Below are 23,764 nucleotides of genomic sequence, written 5' to 3'. Positions count from 1 at the left end.
TTGTGGCTTCTGTGGCTCCTCAGGCCCGGGGGCGCCCCTTGAACCCTCCACTTTTGGCTCCAAGCACCTTCCCTGGGAAGCTGTATCTGCTGGGTTCGCAGACAGGAACAGAAACATGGATGGAGCCATGTGGCTGAGCCTCTGTCCTGATAACGAAGACCTGCTTTGGAGGAAAAAGCACAAATTGCTACAAGCCCGGGGCAAAGGCGATCTCGCTCTGCAGAGAAGAGCGGATGCCAAGCTGTGGAAAAACTACCAGCTCCAGCGCTTGGCTGAGGAGTTGAGGAGAGGGTATCAGGAGGCGCAGCACCTGCACGTCGGTGGCCTGGACAGGCTGCAGTCAGCACGTCTGTTAGGCTGGGGAGGAGGACGGGCCAGGGAAAATGAGCCTGACTCGCAGGGGCCCATCCAGCGAAGATCAGCCAGGCCCCCGAGGGCCAAGGAGAAGCATAGAGCAGCCCTTAGTGAAGAGAGGAGTTGCAGGGAAGAGTTGGGCCAGCAACACCCCAGGCACTCCAGGCCCCGGAAGACAGCAGCGAGTCCAGAGAAACCACAGACTACAAAGGCCACGGGTCGGATGAATTCTCACCTGGCCCCGCCTGAGAAGAGAAAGGGAAGGCCAGAACCTTCGACCAAGTCTGGGGGTGGCCGCTGTGCCATCCATCCTCGGAGGAGCAAAGGGGCGGACCTAGAAAGGCCAAACCCACTCGTGGCTGCTGTGGGAGAAATCGGGCTTGTGGAGGAAAAAGAGAAAGGAACAGCTCGGGCGGGGAGGAGGCAACTGGGAAAGGGGGCAGTTTGCTTTGTTCCAGCCCTGACCAGTCGCTCTCAGGGACAGAGTCTGGAGGGGAAGCTGAGAGACCTCGGGCAGCTGTGGCCAGCTGATTCCAGCTACAGAAGGGAAGCCGTGTCCCCAGCATCTCAGTGCACGCTCCGGGAGAAGAACAAGTGGCAGAAAGAGCTGGAGTTGGCCTTTGAAGAGTTGTTTAATATAAACAGAAAGCTGAAAAAACACCTGTGCTTGTACCTGGCACTGAAGCCCAGGATGGACCAGAGACCTGGGGAAGAGCATGCCTTCTCAGAGATGCAAGAGTGTGGCGCTGGGACCCCAAGAGGGAAGAAAATGGCAGACCCAGAGATGCTGCCTGCCGGGGAACCCAGGAGCCCAGCAGAGGAGGAGGCGCAGCAGGCAGCGTCCAAGACCGACTTGAAAACGTTCATGGGCAAGGCCCAGAACCAAAAATATCAGGGCACGGTCAAGCCCACGTTTAGAAATGGAAGTCAAACGTTGTCTCCCGAGGCAGGTATATTTATCAACGAAGAGGACTCATTATTGTATAGCACTGAATCTGGACAAGAGACCCCCAAACTGGGCACGCTGGCAGAGGGCTCCCTTCAGCTCCACCTTCAAGACCAGGCAGACAGAGCGGGCTCGACGGCATCCAGGCAAAGGCAGAAAGCAGAGATGGAGCAGAGAAGACAAAAACAACTGGAGTCGCTTGAACAAATGGAACACCCAGATATGAGCTTGGAAATCCACTACAAGGCTGAGTTAGAAAAAGAGAGGAGGGAGCAAAGAAGAGCTCGACTGGCCCATCTGAAGTCCCCCTCCACGAGAGCCCAGGAAAGGGAGAGAGGATCTGAGCTCAGCACCACTTCCCCATCGGGCACCAGCCTCGCCGACGACGACCGGCACAGTCAGATGATCCGAGACCAGCAGCAGCAGCTCTTACAGCAAAACAGGTTGCACAAGCAGTTTCTTGAAGAAGCCCGGAAATGCTTGCGGGAGTTTCAGAACATATGCTAAACGCGAGAGGCCCACCCGGGGTAAATGCATCACTGATAATGGTGCTGCCAGAACTGGTACCCGGGTCTCTAAGATCTGTGTTTGCGTCATTGCCTCAGAGACGATTAGGCCTCTTTAAAATGGGCAATCTGGGGCCGGGTGCAGTGGCGCACGCCGGTAATCCCAGCACTTTGGGAGGCCGAGGTCGGCCTCAGGATCACCCGAGGTCAGGAGTTTGAGACCAGCCTGGCCAACATGGCGAAACCCTGTTTTTACTAAAAATATAAAAATTAGCTGGGTGTGATGGCATGTGCCTGTAACCTCAGCTACTCAGGAAATTGAGGCAGGAGAATCACTTGAACCTGGGAGGCGGAGGTTGCAGTGAGTCGAGATTGCACCACTGTACTCCAGCCTGGGTGACAGAGTGAGACTCGTCTCAAAAAAAAAAAAAAAAAGCAATCTGTCATTATACCGTCCTCCAGGGCACATTCCCTCACAGGGACTCTTTCCCTAATCTTGCCTTTATTGATTGATTGATTGATTGAGACGGAGTCTTGCTCTGTTGCCCAGGCTAGAGTGCAGTGGTGCAGTCTCGACTCAGTACCTCTGTCTCCTGGGCTTAAGCAATTCTCCTGCCTCAGCCTCCCGAGTAGCTGGGATTATAGGCGCCTGCCACCATGCCTGGCTAATTTTTTGTATTTTTAATAGACACAGGGTTTCACCATGTTGGCTAGGCTGGTCTTGAACTCCTGATCTCGTGATCCGCCTGCCTTGGCCTCCCAAAGTGCTGGGATTACAGACTTGAGCCACCGCGCCCGGCCTAGTCTTGCCTTTAAAACGAAGTCCCTTTTGGGAAACCACCTATATACAAAAATAGGAACCCGTGTGGGTTTCAGTGGGTGTGTCTAGCCCATGTGCTGTGGATGCATCTCCCAGAGCCGATGATGCCACTACATTCCAGCCTGGGTGACAGTCTGTTTTCAGGGGCCACAGGCACAGATGGAGACTCCAGGTCATTTAAGCCCTTCAGATGTTTTAGCCAAATAAACACTGGCCTTTCAGGGGCACCCAAGGTCAGACGGGCACAATTTCAGGAGATAGATCACTTAGTGCTTAGCCAAGGCTGAGACATTAACGGAGATTGAACCAAAGCTAAAACCTCTTAGTCTTTCAAAGTCACAACAAAACCAACATTGTTTAAATAGCACGTCGCTTAATACATTCTTATAACTTTAAGAGAAAAGAGAGTAGACAGAAAAGAGAAGACAAGCCACCCTCGCCCCGCTGGGTGATTCCCTCTGGGGCTGGCAAGGGTGTCGGCACCTGGGTGTTTGATCAGTTTCCTCCCCGCTAGCTTTGCCACTGACCTGGCATCCACCACAGCCATGGAGACCTCACACTGGGTAGCTTCTCTTCTGCCAATTGCAGTCTTAGGGACAGGCACAGGGATCAACATACTTTTTCTGCAAAGAGCCAGAGAGTAAATATTTTAGCCTTTGCCAGCTGTGCAGCCCCCGTGGTAATTACCCAGCTCTACTGCAGCTACTCAGAAGCAGCCACAGATGAGATGTAAATGAAAGGGCGTGGCCAGGTTCCAATGAGACTCTACAAAAATAGGTGGTGGGCGGCATCTATCTGCCCTTTGTGCCATAGTTTGCTGATCCCTGTACTAGGATGGTTTCAGAGTCTGTCTCTCTCCCTCCCTTCCAACAACCTCAGATACATTGACTTAGATCAACCAATCTTTGTTCATGACACATTAGTATCATTGGTCCACGAACGGCCTTACTTATGTATATTTTGTAGACAATATAATGAAGTACCATGAGCCCATCACCCAGACCCAAGACCCAGAATATTCACTACCTGTGCGCTACCTCCCTTTTCCATCCCCCTGCTGCCTCCTTGGACATATACCTGCTGATGGCTCACACCTACAATCCCAACATTTTGGGAAGCCAGCGCAGGAGGATCACTTGAGCCCAGGAATTAGAGACCAGCGTGGGTAACATGGGGAGACCCTATCCTACAAAAAATAAAAAATTAGCTGAGCATAGTGGCCTGCACCTACAGTCCCAGCTACTCGTGAGGCTGAGGCAAGAGGTTCATTTGAGCCCCAGAGGCTGAGGCCGCACAGGGAGCTGTGATCACGCCACTGCCAGCCTGGGTGACAGAGCGAGACCCTGTCTCAGAAACAAAAAGATGCTGGACGCGGTGGCTCACACCTGTAATCCCAGCACGTTGGGAGGCCAAGGCGGGCGGATCGCTTGAGGTCAGGAGTTTGAGAACAGCCTGGTCAACACTGTGAAACGTTGTCTCTACTAAAAATACAAAAAATTAGCCGGGCGTGGTGGTGGCATCTGTAATCCCAGCTACTCAGGAGGCTGAGGCAGGAGAATTGCTTGAATCCGGGAGGTGGAGGTTGCAGTGAGCCAAGATTGCGCCACTGCACTCCAGCCTGGGTGTCAGAGCGAGACTCCATCTCAAAAAAGGAAAAAAAAAAAAGAAACAAAAAGATATATACCTGCTGAACTTGGGGTTTAGCCCTCCCTGTCTTTATCCATATATGTATGCTAAACATAGTGTTTAGTTTTACTTGGTTTTGAACTTTATAAAAAGGATATTATGTGGAGTCTTTTGAAAGCTAGGTTTTTTGGCCTCGGCATGGTTACTGAATTCATCCACATCACACAAACGCCTCTTACTCATTTTCACTGGGGCATATCCTCATCGCGTGTATGAGCTTCTTTCCAGGATCATAGCTTCTCCTGTTTCGTGCTTGTTTCCAAAAAGAGGACTATATCTCTGATGCATTTGAATCAAAGGACCAGGTATCAAAAAGTGCTTTTGGCACAGCTGGGATGTAGGTGTGGGAAAGATCCCGTTTATTGCTCTTTTTTTTTTTTTTTTCCTATTTTTACCTTTTTTCCCCAGAAAAGATTGACCTGCTCTTATAAAATATTTAATTTGCAAATATGAGGCTGGGCGCGTTTGCTCATACCTGTAATCCCAGCACCGTGAGAGGCCGAGGCAGGTGGATCACTTGAGGTCATGAGTTCGAGACCAGCCTGGCCAACAGGGTGAAACCCTGTCTCTACTAAAAATACAAAAATTAGCCGGGCGTGGCGGTGCGCACTTGTAGTCCCAGCTATTCAGGAGGCTGAGGCAGGAGAATTGCTTGAACCCAGGAGGCAGAAGTTGCAGTGAGCTGAGATCATGCCACTGCACTCCAGCCTGGGGACAGAGGGAGACTCCATCTCAAAATAAATAAATAAATTTACAGATATGAGTCCTAGACACTGTCCCAGTCACTAGAGATGAGCAGTGAGCCATGCACATGGAACCACAGGACTCCCGTTCTGGCGGAGGACGCAGGTGATGAGTGAGTAAAAGCTGGAACTATGGCTGTGTGGGGCAAGGTGCTCAGTGGGACCCCAAGTGCACGCCTCTGAGAAACCCAAGCCGGACTTCCCTGGCGAATGTGAAGCTCGTGGAACCAACAAGCGTTATGCTCATTTGGACGGGGTGGGAATAGCATCCCACAAGACTTTTGTTTTTGCTTTTGGGTTTTTTAATCATTAGTAGCTTAGGTCTCTGTTGTCTGTGGCTTTCTGCTTCAGGCCAAGTAGAGGAAATTCGAGGCTGGGCATGGTGGCTCACACCTGTAATCCCAGCACTCTGGGAGGCCGAAGCAGGTGGATGGCTTGAGCCCAGAAATATGAGACCAGCCTGGACAACATAGTGAGACTGTGTCTCTATAAAAACAAGAAGTAGCCAGGCATACTGGCCTGCACCTATAGTTCCAGCTACTAGGGAGGCTGAGGTGGGATGATCTCTTGAACCTGGGAGGTCGAGGCTGCAGTGAGCTGTGATTGCGCCACTGCACTCCAGCTTCAGTGACAGAGACCCTGTCTTAGGGGGAAAAAAAAAGAAGAAGAAAATTTTGATCTTAGCCTGGTTTCTTTCTATCCTCTGCTTCCAGAATGTCGTGGGCTAGGGTTGCAAAGCCACTCCACAATTTGCTATAGGCTCAACATGATTAAGAAGGAAACTGGGGGTCAGGAGGGCTGCTGTTTTTCAAAAGCCACATAGATTTCTCGGGGTGGGGTGTCACCGTGCTCCTGCTGTTTCTGCACTTGCCTTGTGCCCAGCTATTTTTTGCACACGGAGACCTGGAGCGTAGCCGCCTGTCAGTGTAGCATCACCTCTGTCTGAGAGGGCAGAGAGGGTGTTATGGCATGACTGAGTTAAAAGCCATGGCCACAATGGGGCCCAAACATTGAGTAGCCGAGGTCTTCCTGCCTTAGCCTGGAAGCCACAGTCTGATGGGGGAACCAGCCTGCCTTTGAGTGGGTTATTTTTGTTTCCATTTTCAAAAGTAGCATTTGTGACCCATGTGTTCTAGGTGAGGAATCGCCCCTTCTTGGCCACACGAGCTAAAACTAGGTGTGGAGACGGGCAGCAAGACAGGGTGGAGGGTGACTCATCTCTGCCCGGACGGTCACACCTACACTGTCCCCTGGCAGCAGGACCAGACACCCGGCCCTTTCCCACCTGTCCTGCAGAAGGCTAAGGGGACAGGGTGGTTCTTTAACTGGGGCATTGGTTTGGGCACTAAAACAGCCCTCCAGGATGCCCACACCCAAAACCATGGCCCTCCAGTGATTCTTACGGAGATGTCATGAGTAACTTTCCATCCCAGGGCCTGGCAGTGCCTGTGTTCCCCTCCCCCCTTGGTCACCTTGGCACAGCTGGACTGTGGTGGAAAGGGCTGTGGAGCAGCCTCCAGCTTCCCCTGGCTCACCCCGTCCCATGCCTCCACCCAGAGCCTCCACCAGGAGCTGGTGAGAGCCCTACTGCCAGGGTTGGAGCCCTGGCTCTGCCATTTGCCAGCAGCTAGGTGACCTGGGCAGAGTGTTAAGGTTTCTGTACTTCCTCCAAGGCCTGGCCCTCCACCTCCTGCCCCTCACACCCCTCACACCCCTCACACCCAGCTTCCAGCATCTCTCTTCCCACCACCTCTCTTCCGGACACAAGTGCACAGGGCCTGCCCCCTGCCTTGCGAGCCTAAATCCTCCCCAAAGTGCCAGGCACCTCATAGGGCTATGTTGGTGGGCTCAGGGGTGCCCCCTGGACTCACACCCCAGCCCTTGCCCAGCCTTCATTTGACTGTAAAACAAGGGATGGAGCCACCCGGAAGGGTGTGGGGCTCCTGAGGTTTCCAGAGAGCACTGCCATGCCAGCAGCGGTGAGGACCCCAGATGTGGTGGCCGTGTTCACCTTCATCCTAAGGCACTTCCAGGTACCCCGCACGGTTCTCCTGCTCCGAACACTTTGCACCTTCTAGAGCTCTGCTCTGGTTTGGTGCTTCTGCCCCGACCCTTAGGGGACAGATTCCGTGTTCCCGCCTCACTCTGCATTTGCTGGAACCTTCGTCCTCCGGCCCCATCTTTGCTCCCTGCCTTGTGGGTCCTTCTCCCCAAACCACAGGGACCCAGGAAGGCCTCCGTGGCTGAGCAGTGGTGCGTGGGTCGCCCTGTTGGTCCGTGAGGCTTGGACGGGGAGCAGCAGCGTTGCTTGTGCTTTCTGCCGAGGTCAGCTGTCCATGGGCTGGGGGGGGGCCAGCAGGGTCTGGCAGGTGCTACCTGTTCACCTCCTGGCCTGCTCCCCCCCAACCTGCTGGCCAGTTGGGCTTTGGATGTGACCCCACCCTGGGAGCTGCCCTGGGGGGTCCATCTTCTCTCCGCACAAATCTCCCTTCCCCTTCAAGCCCTGTGTGACCAGGATCTCAGACACATAAGACAAAAGGAAATAGGGTTTTTAGAGTGGACGGGTGGGTAGAGCACCCTCCCTGACCTGTGGTCATTCTTCCAGTTCGTGCAAATGGCAAGGGGGTTATATCGAGATCTCCAAGAAGACACGGGGCGGAGGGCTGGGGTGCAGCCTGCACTTGCAGCTGCTGTGACAGCCCAGGCCAAGTCCTCCAGCTGGAGACGGGGCTACACAGATGCACACCCCCCAGGACAAGCTTAGGGAGTCTGGGGGCGCCGCACAGCATGGGGCTTGTTTGGGAAGCTGTGCCAAGGAGGAAGGGAAAGGGGAGTGGGGACCTCAGCCCCCCTGCTTTCATTCTTTCCTGGGTGTGTGGCCCCTGGGATTCCAGCCTTCATGTCCTTCATGTCCCTGTTTCTGTCTCCTGAGAAATGCAGCAAGTCAGGCTCAGCCCACAGGCCACATGACCCTGGGTCCGACGAACAGCCAGGGCTCAAAGACAGTCAGTGCCAATGAGCCTGAAGCCTGGGCCCGGACCTCACGTTCGTCCCCAAAAATGGATCGGCTTGGGAGGAACAGTGCCCTGCCCACCTCGCGCTGTCGCAGCCCCCCAGCAACAGTGCGAGGAGAGAATCTGCTGCTGCCCCTGGCTCCGGAGTTGTCACCCTGGCCTCCTGCTCATCTGTTGTAGGGGGGCGGGTTGCAGGGATGGGTAGGGGTTTCCTCGGTGCCTCTCCAGGCTCCCTCTGCCTCCTGCCCTGCACGGTCCTGCTCCTGTCCCTGCTCCAGCTCTGGCTTGGGGTTTGCAGGGCTGAGCTTGGCTATTCCGTGGGTCTTGGCGGAGAAAATGCAGAGCTGCACTTCCCTCCACAAAGCCGCACTGTTCTCAGCAAATCCTCCCGGGGTCTGGTGCATTGTTTTCAAGTGATTCAGCAGCACGTGAATGGGAAGGGCCGAGCCGGAGGCTCTGGCATGAGACCTGCTGGCCCACCAGGGAAAGGGAGGGCAGCGGGACGTGGGCCTCGAGGTCCTGCCAGAGCTGCAGAGGGAGGGGGCAGGGCCCTGGGGTTGGGGAGGGCGGCAGGAAGGCTGGGCAGAGAGTGTGGCTTTGCTGTGCGTGGCTGAGGTGCTCTGATAGATGCTGTTTCCCAAGAGGAGCCAAAACGAATGGGCAGGAAGTGAGACGGGAGAGCTGGTCTCCATGGAGACGGGCACCCAGTGGCCAGCAGCTCACGTGCACTAGAATCTCGGGCAGCCGGGGAGGGAGCATTCCCTGGGGCGGCAGGGCCTGGAGCACCCCCAGGTGCCCGCTGGCAGGCGGTGTGGCCCCGGCTGAGGCTGCGCTTCTGTTCCCTGATCTCTGTTGTGCGCCCTGTTACCTTCTCTGCCCCACCCTCCTCCGCACCCTCCCCAACAAAATATCTTTTCTGAGTAGTTGTCATTCCAGGCGTTTTTCACCCTGGCCTGAGTCATGCTGGCCAAGTCCTCTGTCCTCACCCTGGATGTCACGGTCCCGCCCTGCACCAGGGCTGCAAGTCACCACTGAGGGTGGACCTGGGGCCTCTCTGTCCCAGCCACCCACAAACTCTCAAGGTCAGAGTCTGGAAAGGGAGGTGGTGCCCCATGTCTTCACTTCCGGTGTCTACACCCTCAACTGGGGACAGATGTCCAGTGTGCTCCTACGGTGCCCCCTCTGCTGAGGTCTTTCCTGCTTCCCAGAAGGCCCTGTTGCTGGCTTCTGGGGGCTGAGGAGGTTGGAGGACCTGAGGGTGGGTCTGGCCTCCACAGCAGCTGCAGGGCGGGAAGAGCCTGGTTCCTGCCCAGCACCACAGGGCTGTTTTTAATTACCAAGTCACAGCCCCCTTTTCTGCTCATTTCCCTAAAAGGAGTGAACTTGGAGGAGGTCTGCCGCACCCGCTGGCATGAAGGGGCCGAGGAAGGGCAGAGCCCAGTGCCCGGGGGAGACCCTCTGACTGCCCACCAAGGGCACCCGGCTGTGTCACTTGAGGCCAGAGGCCGAAGGTGAGCTGGACCAGCTAACCCTCACTGTCACCTCGCAACCCTCATGACACTTCCTGGCTGCTCAGCCTTGCCCCGTGCGCCTGGGCAGTTCCGTTGGGAGAGGCGTGGCCTCCAAACCTAGAGGACTAGAGCAGGTCTGGGGTCCTTGCGAGCACAGCCCCTTCCTGGATCACCGTCTGCCATCCCTGGTGGCGTTTGTGGCCATTTCTGCTGCTCCAGCTGGCGAGGTCAGCCCCATCCTGCTAAAAGAAGGAGGTGCTGCCCGAATGGAGAGCTTCCATGTTTCTAAGCTGTCTTTACTGTGATCCTGAAGCCCAACGAGATTAGTTACACACAAACATTTAGGGATCCCACAGCGATCTGAGAGCAGGGCCATGAAAAATAGTCATTTATTACAGCAGTTGCAGGGCAGGGCCACAGCTGTGTTACTGGACATCTGTCCCGAGCTGAGGGTGTAGACACCAGAAGTGGGGAAAGTGGGCTTCACCTCCCTTTTCAGACTCTGACCTTGTGGGTGGCTGGGGCAGAGGGGCCCCGGTACACCCTCAGCTGGCGCTTTAGACATATTAATCAAAATGGTCAGGCCGGGCCAGGTGGCTCACGCCTGTAATCCCAGCACTCTGGGAAGCCTAGATGGGTGGATCACGTGAGGTCAGGAGTTCAAGACCAGCCTGGCCAACATGGTGAAACCCCATCTCTACTAAAAATACACAAAATAAAAATCAGCCGGGCATGGTGGCGGGCACCTGTAATCCCAGCTACTCCAGAGGCTGAGGCAGGAGAATCGCTTGAACCCAGGAGGCCGAGGTTGCAGTGAGCCAACGTTGTGCCATTGCATTCCAGCCTGGGCGACAAGAGCGAAACTCTATCTCAAAAAAAAAAAAAAAAAAGGATACGGAGCCCCTGCCAGGTTGACCAGCCATATGGTGTCATTACATCCACCCAAAAGGGACAAGAGACTCTCATCCCCTATGGCAACGCCAAGTTATAGTTACAGATGTTAGCAAGGGCTTTACTAACTGTGATTTGAGGGTGTGGACGTTGGCACTCATGGCACCCCACTTTTCTGGAGAGTTTAGACAAGGCGTGGAACGTCACAGTCCTTTCCCAGTGAATGAACAAAGCTGAGTCCACCTGCAACTGCCATTGGATCCTCCCCAGGAGTAAGTGGAGGTTGGGTTTCATCCGGGAGAGAAAATGGTTTCTTTGATAATTCCTCTGAAATGACTGGCATGTAATTCCACCCAGAGCCAAATGAACCAAATGACGCTCAGAAGATGTCTGCGGCTCTGGCCTGCAGTTACCGCGTTTGCGTCTACGCAGTGTGGAGTCCTCCAGGGCTGGCCCCTGGGATGCATGCAGTGGCCACTGGTCTTCATTGCCACTGTGGGTGCTCTGGGCTGACTCTGACCCAGCTGCAGCATCAGAATGCCCCCCACCCACTGGTGATGTGGGCCAGTAGGGTCTTTGGCACATGTGTGAAGCCCCCACCCGACTCCCAGGAATGACCCATGTTGAGAACATGGGGACCCCTTGGCGTTCTCCGCTGGGCCATAAGCAGGACAGGACAGAGGGGAGGGAGGCGCTTTCCCTGCCAGTGCTGGTCCTATGGGCGCCCCTCCCCAGGTGAAAGCTGGAGCCTGCAGAAGAGGGTGGACGGCTGGGAGGGGCCAGTGCCCTCCAGTGATACTGAGCAAACCCTCCCAGTCCGAGTCAGTGTGCACACAAGGTGCAGATGATCGGGCCGAGTTTTGACTTTGTATTTAGCAGCCGAATGTGTTTCTGAGTCCCAGGGATCCCTGCACCTCGTCTGGGCAGACAGGTGACTTTGAGGGACAGTGGGCCACCTTCTCCCGCTGCCTGAGCGCGTCCCGTAGCCGAGACAGGCGCTATGCTGTTACAGTGTGTGGAGCGCCCCGGGGAGAGGCTGTGAGTGATCTAGACATTGGGTGTTGATATCCACCGGTTTGCCTGTCCCAAACTTGGGCCTGGGAGCCTGGCAGAGTGGCTCAAGTGGAAAATGTTCTATATGGTATATTCATACATATAGCATGTGGGATTCCTCTAGTGAGCAGTTGGGCCCCTGGCAAGATAATAAAGAGAATTCAATGAGTGTGGAATAAGTACATTTCTTACAGGCAATTTTCTTTTTCTTTCAAAGGCAGGGTCTCGTTCTTTCACCCAGGACTGAGGTGCAGTGGTGCGTTCATAGCTCACTGCAGCCTTGAACATCTAGTTCATACAATTCTCCTGAGTAGCTGGGACTATAGGCAGATGCCACCACGCCCAGCTAATTTTTGTTTTTTTTTTGTTTTTGTTTTTTGTATTTTGTTTTTTATAGATGAGGTGTTGCTCAGGCTGGTCTTGAACTCCTAGCTTCAAGCAACCCACCCGCCTTGGCCTCCCAAGTGCTGGGATTACAAGTGTGAGCCGCTGCACCCGGCCTTTCGAGGCAATTTTCTTTTGGGGTCTGTCTCCCTCCCCCAATTGTGGGCATGGCTTGTTCTTATTTTCTGCAGGAACTTCCATAGTACTTCTGTGGACACAGGAGGATCGGAAAGATGTTGGTGGGTGTATGAAGGGGACGTGAGGACGCAGGACCCACATGTTGATGGCAGCAGAGGGGACACCGAGGAGAGAGAACAAGGGAGGACCGTGCCACAGAAGCCGTGGCGTCTCTCCCTGGGGCTGGCGTGGTTGGAGTCTGTGGAGAGTGCCGCCCCTCCGGCCAGCCCTTGGCCCCGGCACATGCTGGTGACACCAGGTTCTCCAGCAAGCCCCCTTCACTGTCTGCTCCCCTCCGAGAGCAGCAGCAGCCAGTCCGGCCTCTGATGGTTTTCCAGGGGCGGTTGTGACTGTCGAAGTCTGACCGTAGCCCATCCTCTTTGGATCGTCTCCCGCGACCTTGGTTTTCCGCCCACCCGGTTCTTTTCCGTCCCCACTCTGGCGGGTGCGCTCGGGATTGTTTTTGCAGGGGGGGAAGTGACATCATGTGGTGTCCTGGGCTGGAGGGGTGGGGGTGGGGACCCTGCGGTTGCGTGTGCTTTGAATTCAGCCGACGGTTGTACATTCCAGTAGCCGGCATCTGGCGGTGAATTCATCAGCCAGTGTATCACCCTTGATCTCAAACCCAGATGTTGTGTTCACAGCAGAAGGGAAAGAAGGAAAAACGAAATCTGAGACGCCCAGGGAGAGGCCGTGGTTTTTGGGCTCAGGGCAGTTAGAACGAGAGTCTTTATAAAGACTCCCCCTCTCGCAGCTGCCTCTGGCTCCTTGGGGAAGGGGCAGAGGAGCAGAGCAGCCCCTCTCGGGGGCATGGACAGGAGATGGGCTGACACCCACCCCAGTGCCTAACACCAGGCCCAGCACCCAGTAGGTGTTCAATAAACATGTCTGTGCCACAATTTTCATTTCTTCCCAGATTCCTTATGTCTCTTCGCTTTCCCCAGCCCTGTTCTTCACATGGCCTGGGACTCGGAGAGGCCCTCCCTCTTTTGAAGTGGCCTGCTTTCCCCTACAGTCCTGGTGGTCCATCCTGGAGCTCAGAGTGCGGACCATTGCCATTGGCATGGAAATGTATTCCGGAGAGCTCTCTCTCCCTCCTCCTCTGTCCACCACTGGGCATTGGAAACTCTCCTTCTCTGTGTTCCTATCCGTCGTCTGTCATCTCGCCTGGATTGGATGCTCCTCCCAGGCAAGGCCTGCTGTATGCAGGATTCACCCTGTACCCTCTCTTCACCTGCTGTCGCCTCTGGGCAACAACCCCCGACAGGTACCCTCTGCTCTGAGCAGGTCAGCGGTGCAGATCCCGCTATGCCAACTGGTGTGCACTGATCAAAGCTGTCAGCTGGCCCCTCTCCTTCATGTCTGCAGCGTGCTGGTGCTTTGGGGAAGGTTGCCGTGGAACTGGTCCTTCTTTGCCTCTCTTGATTGCCATTTTCCTTCTTTCATGTAATTTCTCATTTTGCAAAGTGGGGGAGGAGGTGCCCACCCCCAATTTAAAGAGACCCTGAAGAATCTGAATTCTGTTCCCCAGGGGCAGACTAAAGCAGCCCAGGGGAGATGGAGATGCCCTCAGGCTCTGCTCCTCCAGGCCCCTCACCCCCACTTCCCTGCCCCTCACCCCCACTTCCCTGCAGGCATCTGGCGGCCTCCTCGCCAGTTCACTTTCTAGTCCTAACCCCACGTGGCTACCCTGGACCCTTGATTTGACCAGCCTCCTCTTTTCTGACACTTTAAAGAAGGAAAGTGTGTAATCTGCAGCCCCCAGGCAAAGCTAGCACGCTGGGAAGCTGCATCAAATTGAGAGTCTGTGGCCTGCTGACCAGGACCGGGTCTGTGTAACTGAGTGGCATGATGCCACCGTCCCAATCCCTCACCCACGGGAGTGGGAGAATTCGCCCTGCTTGTCTATGCGATGCTCGTGGTCCTGAACTGTACACGCATTAGTTCCCGGGCACCGCAGCCTCCACACCAGCCCCTCTAACAGTCACCACGACCTTGTGAAGTGTCAGGACTGTTGTCATCGTCTCTGTCTTAGGTATGAACAACTGTGGCTCAGTGAAGTCAAGGAGCTTCTCAAAGATCACGCAGCCATCCAGGGGTGAATGCAGGATCTCTGTCTCTTGCTGCCTCCTTCAAATAAGTGCCCAGCTGCCACCTGGGAGCCTTAGGCGTTTTTGTAAGAGAACAACATGTGAACCTCAATGCCCATGGTAGGATGCAACATTTTGGCCGTTTTGAAGTAATCTTTGCTTATTTTCTGAACTCCAGTGACGTGCTTGTTGAGTGCCTATTGTGCGTTAAGCATTGTGCGGCTTAGGGGACCATTGAAAGGCAGCTCCAAGGCCGGGCGCGGTAGCTCACGCCTGTAATCCCAGCACGTTGGGAGGCCGAGGCAGGCGGATCACGAGGTCAGGAGTTCAAGACCATCCTGGCCAGCATGGTGAAACCCCGTCTCTACTAAAATAAATACAAAAAATTAGCCGGGCATGGTGGCGCGTGCCTGTAATCCCAGCTACTTGGGAGGCTGAGGCAGGAGAATTGCTTGAACCCAGGAGGCGGAGGTTGCAGTGGGCCAAGATTGCACCATTGCACTCCAGCCTGGATGACAGAGCTAGACTCCGTCTCAAAAAAAAAAAAAAGAAAGAAAGAAAAGAAAAGCAGCTCCAGAAATTTCCAAAATAACATACAGAATTCAGCAGACTGTAATAAAGGCCGGCTTGCTGCTCCTACTGGAACTGTTGATTCCTTTGGATTCTGCTGGTTTGCTTTCTTTTCCTTTTCTTTCTTTTCTTTTTTTTAAAGACGGAGTCTCACTCTGTTGCCCAGGCTGGAGTGCAGTGGCATGATCTCAGCTCACTGCAACTTTCACCTCCTGGGTTCAAGCGATTCTCCTGCCTCAGCCTCCCAAGTGGCTGGGATTTTTGTATTTTTTGTAGAGATGGGGTTTCACCATGTTGGCTAGGCTGGTCTCAAACTCCTGACCTCAAGTGATCCGCCCGCCTCGGCCTCCCGAAGTGCTGGGATTATAGGAGTGAGCCACCGTGCCTGGCCCTGGTTTGCTTGTGAGCTGGTGACTCTGCTACATGAAGAGCAAACTTTGACCAAGTTAATCTGGCACATTGACTAATTTGCATAAACATTTTTGGTGCAGCATTGTCGTAAGGTATATAGATTAGGCAGGGAGCAAGAGAGCCAAGGACAAACTGCACCTGGGCCACCATCCCAAAGTTGTCAGCGTCATCTCAGCTCCATCTGGCAAAGAGTTAGTGAGCACCAACTGTTCTGCAGTCAGAATCTAGCCTCAACCTGTTAGGACCTCCCAGGGCCCTGAGCAGACAGGTGTGCAGGAATTGACAGCAGGATGGAAAAGAGATGGGGAATATACCAAGTGCTGCAGAAGGACAGGATTTCCCAGAGGAAGACAGAAAAGGGCTATTTTAGCTGGGTCTTGAAGAATGAAGAAAAGTTCTCCAGGCAGAGAGGGGAGATGGCATTTGGGGTGGAAGAAACTTGCCTGTTCAGGCTGGGTGTGGTGGCTCACACCTGTAATCCCAGCACTTTGGGAGGCCAAAGTGGGCGGATCACTTGAGGTCAGGAGTTCGAGACCAGCCTGGCCAACATGCTAAAACCCTGTCTCTACTAAAAATACCAAAAAAAAAAAAAAAAAAAATTAGCCTGGCAAGGTGGCAGTTACCTGTAACCCCAGCTACTCAGGAGGCTGAGGCAGGAGAATTGCTTGAACCTGGGAGGTGGAGGTTGCAGTGAGCTGAGATCAAGCCATTGCACTCCAGCCTGGGTGACAAAAGTGAAACTCCGTCTCAAAAAAATATATATGGTAATTAGCTAGGCATGGTGGTGCCCGCCTGTAATCCCAGCTACCTGGGAAGCTAAGGCAGGAGAGTCACTTGAACCTGGGAGATGGCTGAGATTGCGCCACTGCACTCCAGCCTAGCGGGGGTGGGGGTGACAGAGCAAGACTCTGTCTAAAAAAAAAAAAAAAAAAGAAAGAAAGAAACTTGTCTGTTCAGAGGTGTGGATGCACCTGGGCGTGTTCAGGGCAGACGAGTATTATGAAGTGGTAGAATAGTGGGAGCATGGGTGGGGGGTGTTGGGCACAGCAGCTGAGGCCCCTGGCTGACTTCAGGTTGCAAAGGTGCTCATATTTTAGGGGAGGGCAGGGGGCAGCCAAGGATGATGTTTGAGCAGAAAGGAACGTGAATAAAAAAAGACAGCTGGTTGCGGTGGATGAGAGGATGGTTAGGAGGGCACTGGAGATAGGGGGCCGTCAGGGCAAAGCCGTCTGTTCTGGAGTGGCCTGCCGGGAGACATTTCCTAGATGTGGCTTTTCAGGATGAGGCCTGGATTAGCCTGGGAAACAGGAACCTGTGGCCTCGGCCAGTCATGACTCAGCTCCAACAGAAGAAGAAAGAAGAAAGGGGTTTGTGCCCAGGCGAGGCAGTGGGGCTGTGGTGTGGGACTCTGATGCCAGCCTGGGATCCAGAGAGCATTGGTGGGGCCCAGGGGGATGGACATAGATGGAGCACCCACACGCCTGAGCCTCCTTGCCCCTGTGGGAAGAGACAGCCCTGCCTAAGGGGTTCCAAGAGATTTGAGCCGACCACGTGGGGTGGGGCTGGGGCTGGGGCTGGGGCTAGGAGGCTGCCTGGAGCCTGGCGTGGTCTGCTCCTTACCTCTCTGTTTTGCTCATATCCACTGTAACATAACACTTACCCAGAGTGACCCTGAAGAGCTGAGTTTGGGAGGGCAAAGCTTTTAAAGCCATTAAAACAGACCATGTCACCAACTAATGGCCTTGAAATTTAAAAAGGGAGGGCTCTACCCAACCCTGCCCAAGTGACAGCATGAACTACTGATCTGCTTGTCCTCAGGTTACCAGGAGTGGAACAGAATCCTGGCGTAATTGCTAGGAGAAAGCCCTGTGTTGCATGGCCTGTCAGCAACCTCAGGCTCCAGAATATTCTGGAATTGCCCCAGCGCAGCCTCTTCCCCAACTCCTTTCTGTTTGGTTGTGGCTTAGTTGGGATCCTCTTTCCTTCTGTTTGTCCTTCCTCAGCATCTGTCCCTTGGGTCTGCCAGCTGTGCCTGCCGATGTCTCCTTTGGGTGAAACTTCCTGCCCCTGCCCCTGTTGTGCCCCTGATAGACTCTGTGTTACTGTAAAGAATCACCCAGGCTGGGCGTGGTGGCTCACGCCTGTAATCTCAGCACTTTGGGAGGCCGAAGCAGGTGGATCATTTGAAGTCAGGAGTTCGAGAACAGCCTGGCCAACATGATGAAACCCTGTCTCTACTAAAAATACAAAAATTAAGGTTGGGCACTGTAGCTCATGCCTATAATCCCAGCACTTTGGGAGGCTGAGGCAGGTGGATCACCTGAGGTCAGGAGCTCAAGACCAGCCTGGCCAGCATGGCGAAACGCTTTCTCTACTAAAAATACAAAAATTAGCTGGGTGTGGTGGCAGCTGCCTATAATCAGAGCTACTTGAGAAGCTGAGGCAGGAGAATTTCTTGAACCCAGGAGGCAGAAGTTGCAGTGAGCCAAGATCATGCCACTGCACTCTAGCCTGGGCGACAGAGTGAGACTCCGTCTGAAAAAAAAAAAAAAAAATTAACTGGGCGTGGTGACAGGCGCCTGTAATCCCAGCTACTCGAGAGGCTGAGGCAGGAGAATCACTTGAACCTGGGAGATAGAGGTTGCAGTGAGCCAAAACGGTGCCACTGCACTCCAGCCTGGGCAACAGAGCGAGACTCCATCTCAACAACAACAACAACAAAAATTACTCATAGAACATTTTCCAGGTCAGGAAAGATGAGAAGAGCTGGATAGACCTTTCCAGATGTAAGACCCCCAAACCTAAATATGCCGGGTACGTTTAAGGCCCCTTTAAGGTGGATAACTCCCCCCCGCCCTCGGCCCAGAAAAGCTTGTTTCCAATAGGCCGTGGCTGGAGGGTGGGGAAATGTCCCATCCTTCGCGGAATGTGTGGGACTGTGGGTCAGTTCCATGGGGTACCTGCTTGCCCCAGCCACCAGTGAGTACCCACTGGAGAGAAGGAAAAAAAGCCAAAAGCACTCAAGCATGATATCAACAGATGAGCTTCAGTCAAATCAATGACTGCCTCCCACTGTTACAGAAACCGCCCTGGTCACAAGGGACTCTGGGCTTCTGGCTTGGGCCCCTGTCAACAAAGAAGGGATTCTTGTTGAAGAATCGTGGAAGGAGGAGGAGGAGGCTGGGCATCATCTCGCAGCTTGGAGGAGGAGACGCCGTGCCGGGGGCTGGGATCACCATGCTCCTTGCCCGTCTCGCACCTTGCTGCTGTCTGTAACCGCCCAGCACCTCCTGCAGGCCTGGACGTCTTATCCCTCTCCTTAGCCCCAGGAGCGTGTTTCAGGAAATCTCCTCACCTCTGTGTCTTGTGTTTTGCAGTGATCAGGGCCAAAGCGGTCAGTGAGAAGGAGGTGGACTCTGGAAACGACATTTACGGCAACCCTATCAAGAGGATCCAGTATGAGATCAAGCAGATAAAGGTAATAGTGGCCGCCGGCATCCCGGGCTGCACTGTGGGCACAGCTGTGGGGTGTTGGGGTTGGCAGAGAGCCTGGGTCCCTGGAACACGATCCGGCCACCTGTGGACTAGAGCAGAGGATGACGTCATCACGCTGACCGATTTCCCTTAATCCTCGAATGCCTGAAAAGTTGTGTGGAGATGACATGCTCCCCACAAGTTCAATTCCTTCAGAAACCTGTCCGGGCGTTGCGGCTCACACCTGTAATCCCAGCACTTCGGGAGGCCGAGGTGGGCGGATCACTTGAGCTCAGGAGTTCAAGACCAGTCTGGGCAACATGGTGAAAATCCATCTCTACAAAAAACCAGCCAGGCATGGTAGCGCCCACCTGTGGTCCCAGCTATTCGGGAGGCTGAGGTGGGAGAATCGCTTAAGCCCAGGAGGCAGAGGTTGCAGTGAGACATCTCACCACTGTATTCCAGCCTGGGTGACAGAGTGAGAGCTTGTATTTAAAAAAAAAAAAAAAAAATGTGGCAGGGAAGGCAGGGCCTGGCCTGGGGCAGGAGAGGTGATGCTATTGTCATTGACAGTAACTAACATGGTCTGTAAGAGAGACGAAAATTCATGTCGCAGGTGGAGGGACAGCCGTGTGATATGGTGGTAGTTGTAGTCATCGATATTTAATTTTGTCATTAAAAATAAAAAGTAGACCAGGCACAGTGTCTCATGAGTATAGTCCCAGCACTTTGGGAGGCCGAGGTGAGTGGATCACCTGAAGTCAGGAGTTCAAGACCAGCCTGGCCAACATGGAGAAACCCCATGTATCTACTAAAAATACAAAAATTAGCTGGGCGTGGTGGCGAGTGCCTGTGATCCCAGCTACTTGGGAGGCTGAGGCAGGAGAACACTCAAACCTGGGAGGCAGAGGTTGCCGTGAGCTGAGATTGCACCACTGCATTCCAGCCTGTGCGACAAGACCGAAACTCCATCTCAAAAAAAGAAAAAAAAAAAAAAAGTAGCTGAAAATCAATGTTATCAGAAGGTCAGTGGAATGCTTCATCATCACATGTATGTCAGTTTAAGGGGATGACCTAGTCTCTCAGTGCCTGAGTCTCTTTCTTTATGAAGCAGGAAAGAGGATCTGCTCTTACGACCTCACAAAGGGGTCGTGAAAAGGCCAGTGCCAGTGCCCAGGAAATGCTTTTAGCCTTTTGGCAAATGATGTCATTTAGTACAGCATCAACATAACCTTTCCTGGTACAAGCTGGAGTGTCACTCTCAAGCCATTTGTCATGACATCAGGCATGCTCCCATTCCATTTGGGTTTGCTTATTGAAACTCTTCGGGGGGAAAAAAAACAGCCTCCCTAAGTGCTGAGAAAATGCCATTCTTCACCTGGGCAGCAGGTGCATTCCTGAAAGGCTGTGAGTAAATCACATGTTGAGAAAGCAAACTCCTCTGGCCCATGGAGTTACGTCCTAATTCCTGAGGTGCCTCTCTGCTCTCATTGCCATCAAGTAGACAATATTTGATCAAAATTCCTGGAAATATGGGTTGGGTGGAGTGACTTATGCCTGTAATCCCAGAACTTTGGGAGGCCGAGGCAGGAGGATGGCTTGAGCTTAGGAGTTTGAGACCAGCCTGGGTAATAGAGCGAGACCTCGTCTCTACTAATTAAAAAAAAAAAAAAGCCAAGCATGGTGGCATGCGCCTATAGTCCCAGCTACTCGGGAGGCTGAGGTGGGAGGATCACTTGAGCCTGGGAAGTTGAGGTTGCAGCCCCAGCCTGGGCAACAGAGAGAGACCCTATCTCAAAAAATAAAAAATTCCTGGAAATATGCAAAAGTCATGGTCCTTCATGGTGGTCCAGAGTCACGTGGAGGTACAAAAGCCCCTCCCCATAGATTCAGAAATGACCTCTTTGGGGCGGGGGGTGAGGCAACAGAGGTGTTGTCTGAGGATGTCATGCTCCAGATGACAGTCTTTTTTTTTTTTTTTGAGATGGAGTCTTGCTGTCTCCCAGGCTGGAGTGCAGTGGTGCAATCATGGCTCACTGCAAGCTCTGCCTCCTGGGTTCACGCCATTCTCCTGCCTCAGCCTCCCGAGTAGCTGGGACTACAGGCGCCCGCCACCACGCCCAGCTAAATTTCTGTATTTTTAGTAGAGACAGGGTTTCACGTTAGCCAGGATGGTCTCGATCTCCTGACCTCATGATCTGCCTGCCTCGGCCTCCCAAAGTGCTGGGATTACTGGTGTGAGCCACTTCGCCTGGCACAGATGAGTCTTGTGCCCACCTGCTGTGATCTGCCACACTAAAAGTTGAGTGACTCCAAAGAATCACTTTGCTATAAGAAGTCTTTTTCTTTTCTTTTTTTTTTTTTGACGGAGTCTTAATCTGTCATACAGGTAGGAGTGCAGTGGCACCATCTCAGCTCACTGCACCCTCCACCTCGCAGGTTCAAGCGATTCTCCTGCCTCAGCCTCCCACATAGCTGGGATTACAGGCGCTTGCCACCGTGCTCAGCTAATTTTTGTATTTTTAGTAGAAACGGGGTTTTGCTACGTTGGCCAGGCTGATCTCAAACTCCTGACCTCAAGCGATCTGCCCACCTCAGCCTCCCAAAGTGCTGGGACTGCAGCCATGAGCCCTGAGCCCAGCTGGAACGGTCTTTTTCTAACCCATGTATTTGCACTTCCCGGTCCTCTTGGGTGCTGGCTGTACCCCAGATACAGGTTGTGCCGCCCAGGGTGTTCTGGATGGGAACGGAATTCACCAACTGTGTGGCCTCCCTCTGCTTACATGTCCTCCTCCTTGTCTTTCCAGATGTTCAAAGGGCCTGAGAAGGATATAGAGTTTATCTACACGGCCCCCTCCTCGGCAGTGTGTGGGGTCTCGCTGGACGTTGGAGGAAAGAAGGAATATCTCATTGCAGGTGTGTATAAGTGGGGCCATCAGCCGGAGGCTCGCACAGAAGTGGGGCTGTTCCTCGACGCGGTCCAGGGCTCGTTTCCCAGGCTCGGGGGGTGGGGAGGCGGAGTAGCTGAGGAACAGTGAGGCAGGGTACGGAGCCCTCTCGGCCACTTCCCGTCAGAGAATGCTAGTGAATGTTCACTACCTGCCAATTTCCTGGGAAATTTGAGATTGGTGGACAAAAAAGAGGGAGCATTTTTGCCTTTTGTTCCTAAAAGGGAGGCGAGTGCAGGATGCTGGAGACATGCAAGGCAGAGAAACCCTTTCTGCTGTCGGGAGGGCCAAAAGCTTGCGTAACATCTGTGGATACTATGCACAAGACCTGCTTGGCTTATTCATTCATCTGTCTCCTTTTTTTATTGTGGTAAAATAATACGTAACAAAATGTAGCCATGTTAATTAACCATTTTCTTTCTTTCTTTCTTTCTTTCTTTTTTTTTGAGACAGAGTGTCGCTCTGTCGCCCAGGCTGGAGTGCAGTGGTGCGATCTTGGCTTACTGCAACCTCCACCTCCTGGGTTCAAGCAATTCTCCTGCCTCAGCCTCCTGAGTAGTTGGGATTATAGGCACACGCCACCACGCCCAGCTAATTTTTGTATTTTTAGTAGAGATGGGGTTTTACTGTGTTGGTCAGACTGGTCTCGAACTCCTGACCTCAGGTGATCCACCCACCTCGGCCTCCCAAAGTGGCAGGATTACAGGTGCGAGCCACTGCGCCCGGCCAACCATTTTCAAGTGTACACTTCAGTGGCATTAGATACATTCGCTGTTGTGCAACCATCACCACCATCTGTCTGCACATCTTCCCAAACCAAAACTCCGTCCCCGTTAAACACTAACTCCCCCTTCTCTCTTCCCTCAGCCCTTGGCCACCTCCATTTTACTTTCTGTCTCTGTGGATTTGACTGCTCCAGGGGCCTCACATGGGTGGAACCCTGCAGTGTTTGTCCTCTCTGTCTGGCTTATTTCAGTAGCATCATGTTTTCAAGGTTCGTTCACGTTACAGCATACATCAGAATTTCCTTACTCTTTTTTTTGTTTTTGAGACAGAGTCTCGCTCTATTTCCCAGGCTGGGGTGCAATGGCACTATCTCGGCTCACTGCAACCTCCGCTTCCCAGGTTCAAGCGATTCTCCTGCCTCAGCCTCTCAAGTAGCTGGGATTATAGGCACACGCCACCACACCTGGCTAATTTTTTTTTGTATTTTTAGTACAGACAGGGTTTCACCACGTTGGCCAGGCTGGTCTCCAACTTCTGACCTCAGGTGATCCGCCCACCTCAGCCTCCCAAAGTGCTGGGATTACAGGCGTGAGCCACCACACCCGGCCCAAAATGTCCTTACTTTTTAAGGATGAATAATATTTCATTGTATGAATGTAGCACATTTTGTTTATTGTTGCATCTCTTTGTTTATAGTTTTTTGGTTTTTTTTTTTTTTTTTTTTTGAGACAAAGTCTTGCTCTGTTTCCCAGGCTGGAGTGCGATCATGACTCACTGCAACCTCGATCTCCTGGGGTCAAGTGATCCTCTCGCCTCAGCCTCCCAAAGTGCTGAGATCAACTACAGGTGTGTGCCACCACACCCAGCTAATTTCTTTATTTTTTGGTAAAGAAGTCTCACCATGTTGCCCAGGCTGGTCTTGAACTCCGAGGCTCAAGCAATCCTCCTGCCTCAGCCTCCCAAAGTACTGGGATTATAGGCGTGAGCCACTGTGCCCAGCCTATATTTTTATTCCTAAATAAAATTATTTTCCCTTACTTCCTTCTACGGCCTCCTCTGCTTGCCCAGCTAGGCTGAACCACAGGAGGCCAGGACAGGATTCTCAATCTCAGCACTATTAACATTTGGGGATGGACCATTCTTTGTTGTGGGGGCCTACCTTGTACATTATAGGATATTCAGCTGCATCCCTGGCCCCCACCCTCTACATGCCACAGCACCCGCTCCAGTCGTGGGGTCTCTGGACATTGCCACATGTGCCCAGGGGAGGTGGGGTAGATTGCCCCTGCTTAAGAACCACTGGGCTCAAAGAGCTTTCTGCAGTGATGGAAGCGGTCTCTGCACCATCCAGTCCAGCAGCCCCCAGCCTTGTAGCTCGTGAGCACCCGAGATATGGCTAGTGCAGCCAAGGAGCTGAATTTTAAATTTTATTTCATTTCAAGTAATTTTAGTATAAATGT

General features: G+C 53.3%; 2 protein-coding genes across 2 annotated transcripts in view; both read left to right on the top strand.

Moving 5' to 3' along the window:
• Nucleotides 1-14,742, top strand: part of CEP295NL (CEP295 N-terminal like) — a 47,299-nt gene extending 32,557 nt beyond the window's left edge. The window contains 1 exon segment of the mRNA XM_034943017.3: nucleotides 2-14,742. Coding sequence (XP_034798908.3) covers nucleotides 2-1,807 — 1,806 coding nt within the window. The 3' untranslated portion in view covers nucleotides 1,808-14,742.
• Nucleotides 1-23,764, top strand: part of TIMP2 (TIMP metallopeptidase inhibitor 2) — a 73,187-nt gene that overhangs the window by 33,041 nt on the left and 16,382 nt on the right. The window contains exons 2-3 of the mRNA XM_034943018.4: nucleotides 18,534-18,634; nucleotides 21,438-21,546. Coding sequence (XP_034798909.2) covers nucleotides 18,534-18,634; nucleotides 21,438-21,546 — 210 coding nt within the window. The remainder of the gene's footprint in view (nucleotides 1-18,533; nucleotides 18,635-21,437; nucleotides 21,547-23,764) is intronic.

This window comes from Pan paniscus, chromosome 19 (assembly GCF_029289425.2).
Source record: "Pan paniscus chromosome 19, NHGRI_mPanPan1-v2.0_pri, whole genome shotgun sequence".
Taxonomy (NCBI): domain Eukaryota; kingdom Metazoa; phylum Chordata; class Mammalia; order Primates; family Hominidae; genus Pan; species Pan paniscus.
The sequence above is the reverse complement of the archived record's forward strand: the minus strand, read 5'-3'. Positions and strand labels throughout refer to the sequence as shown.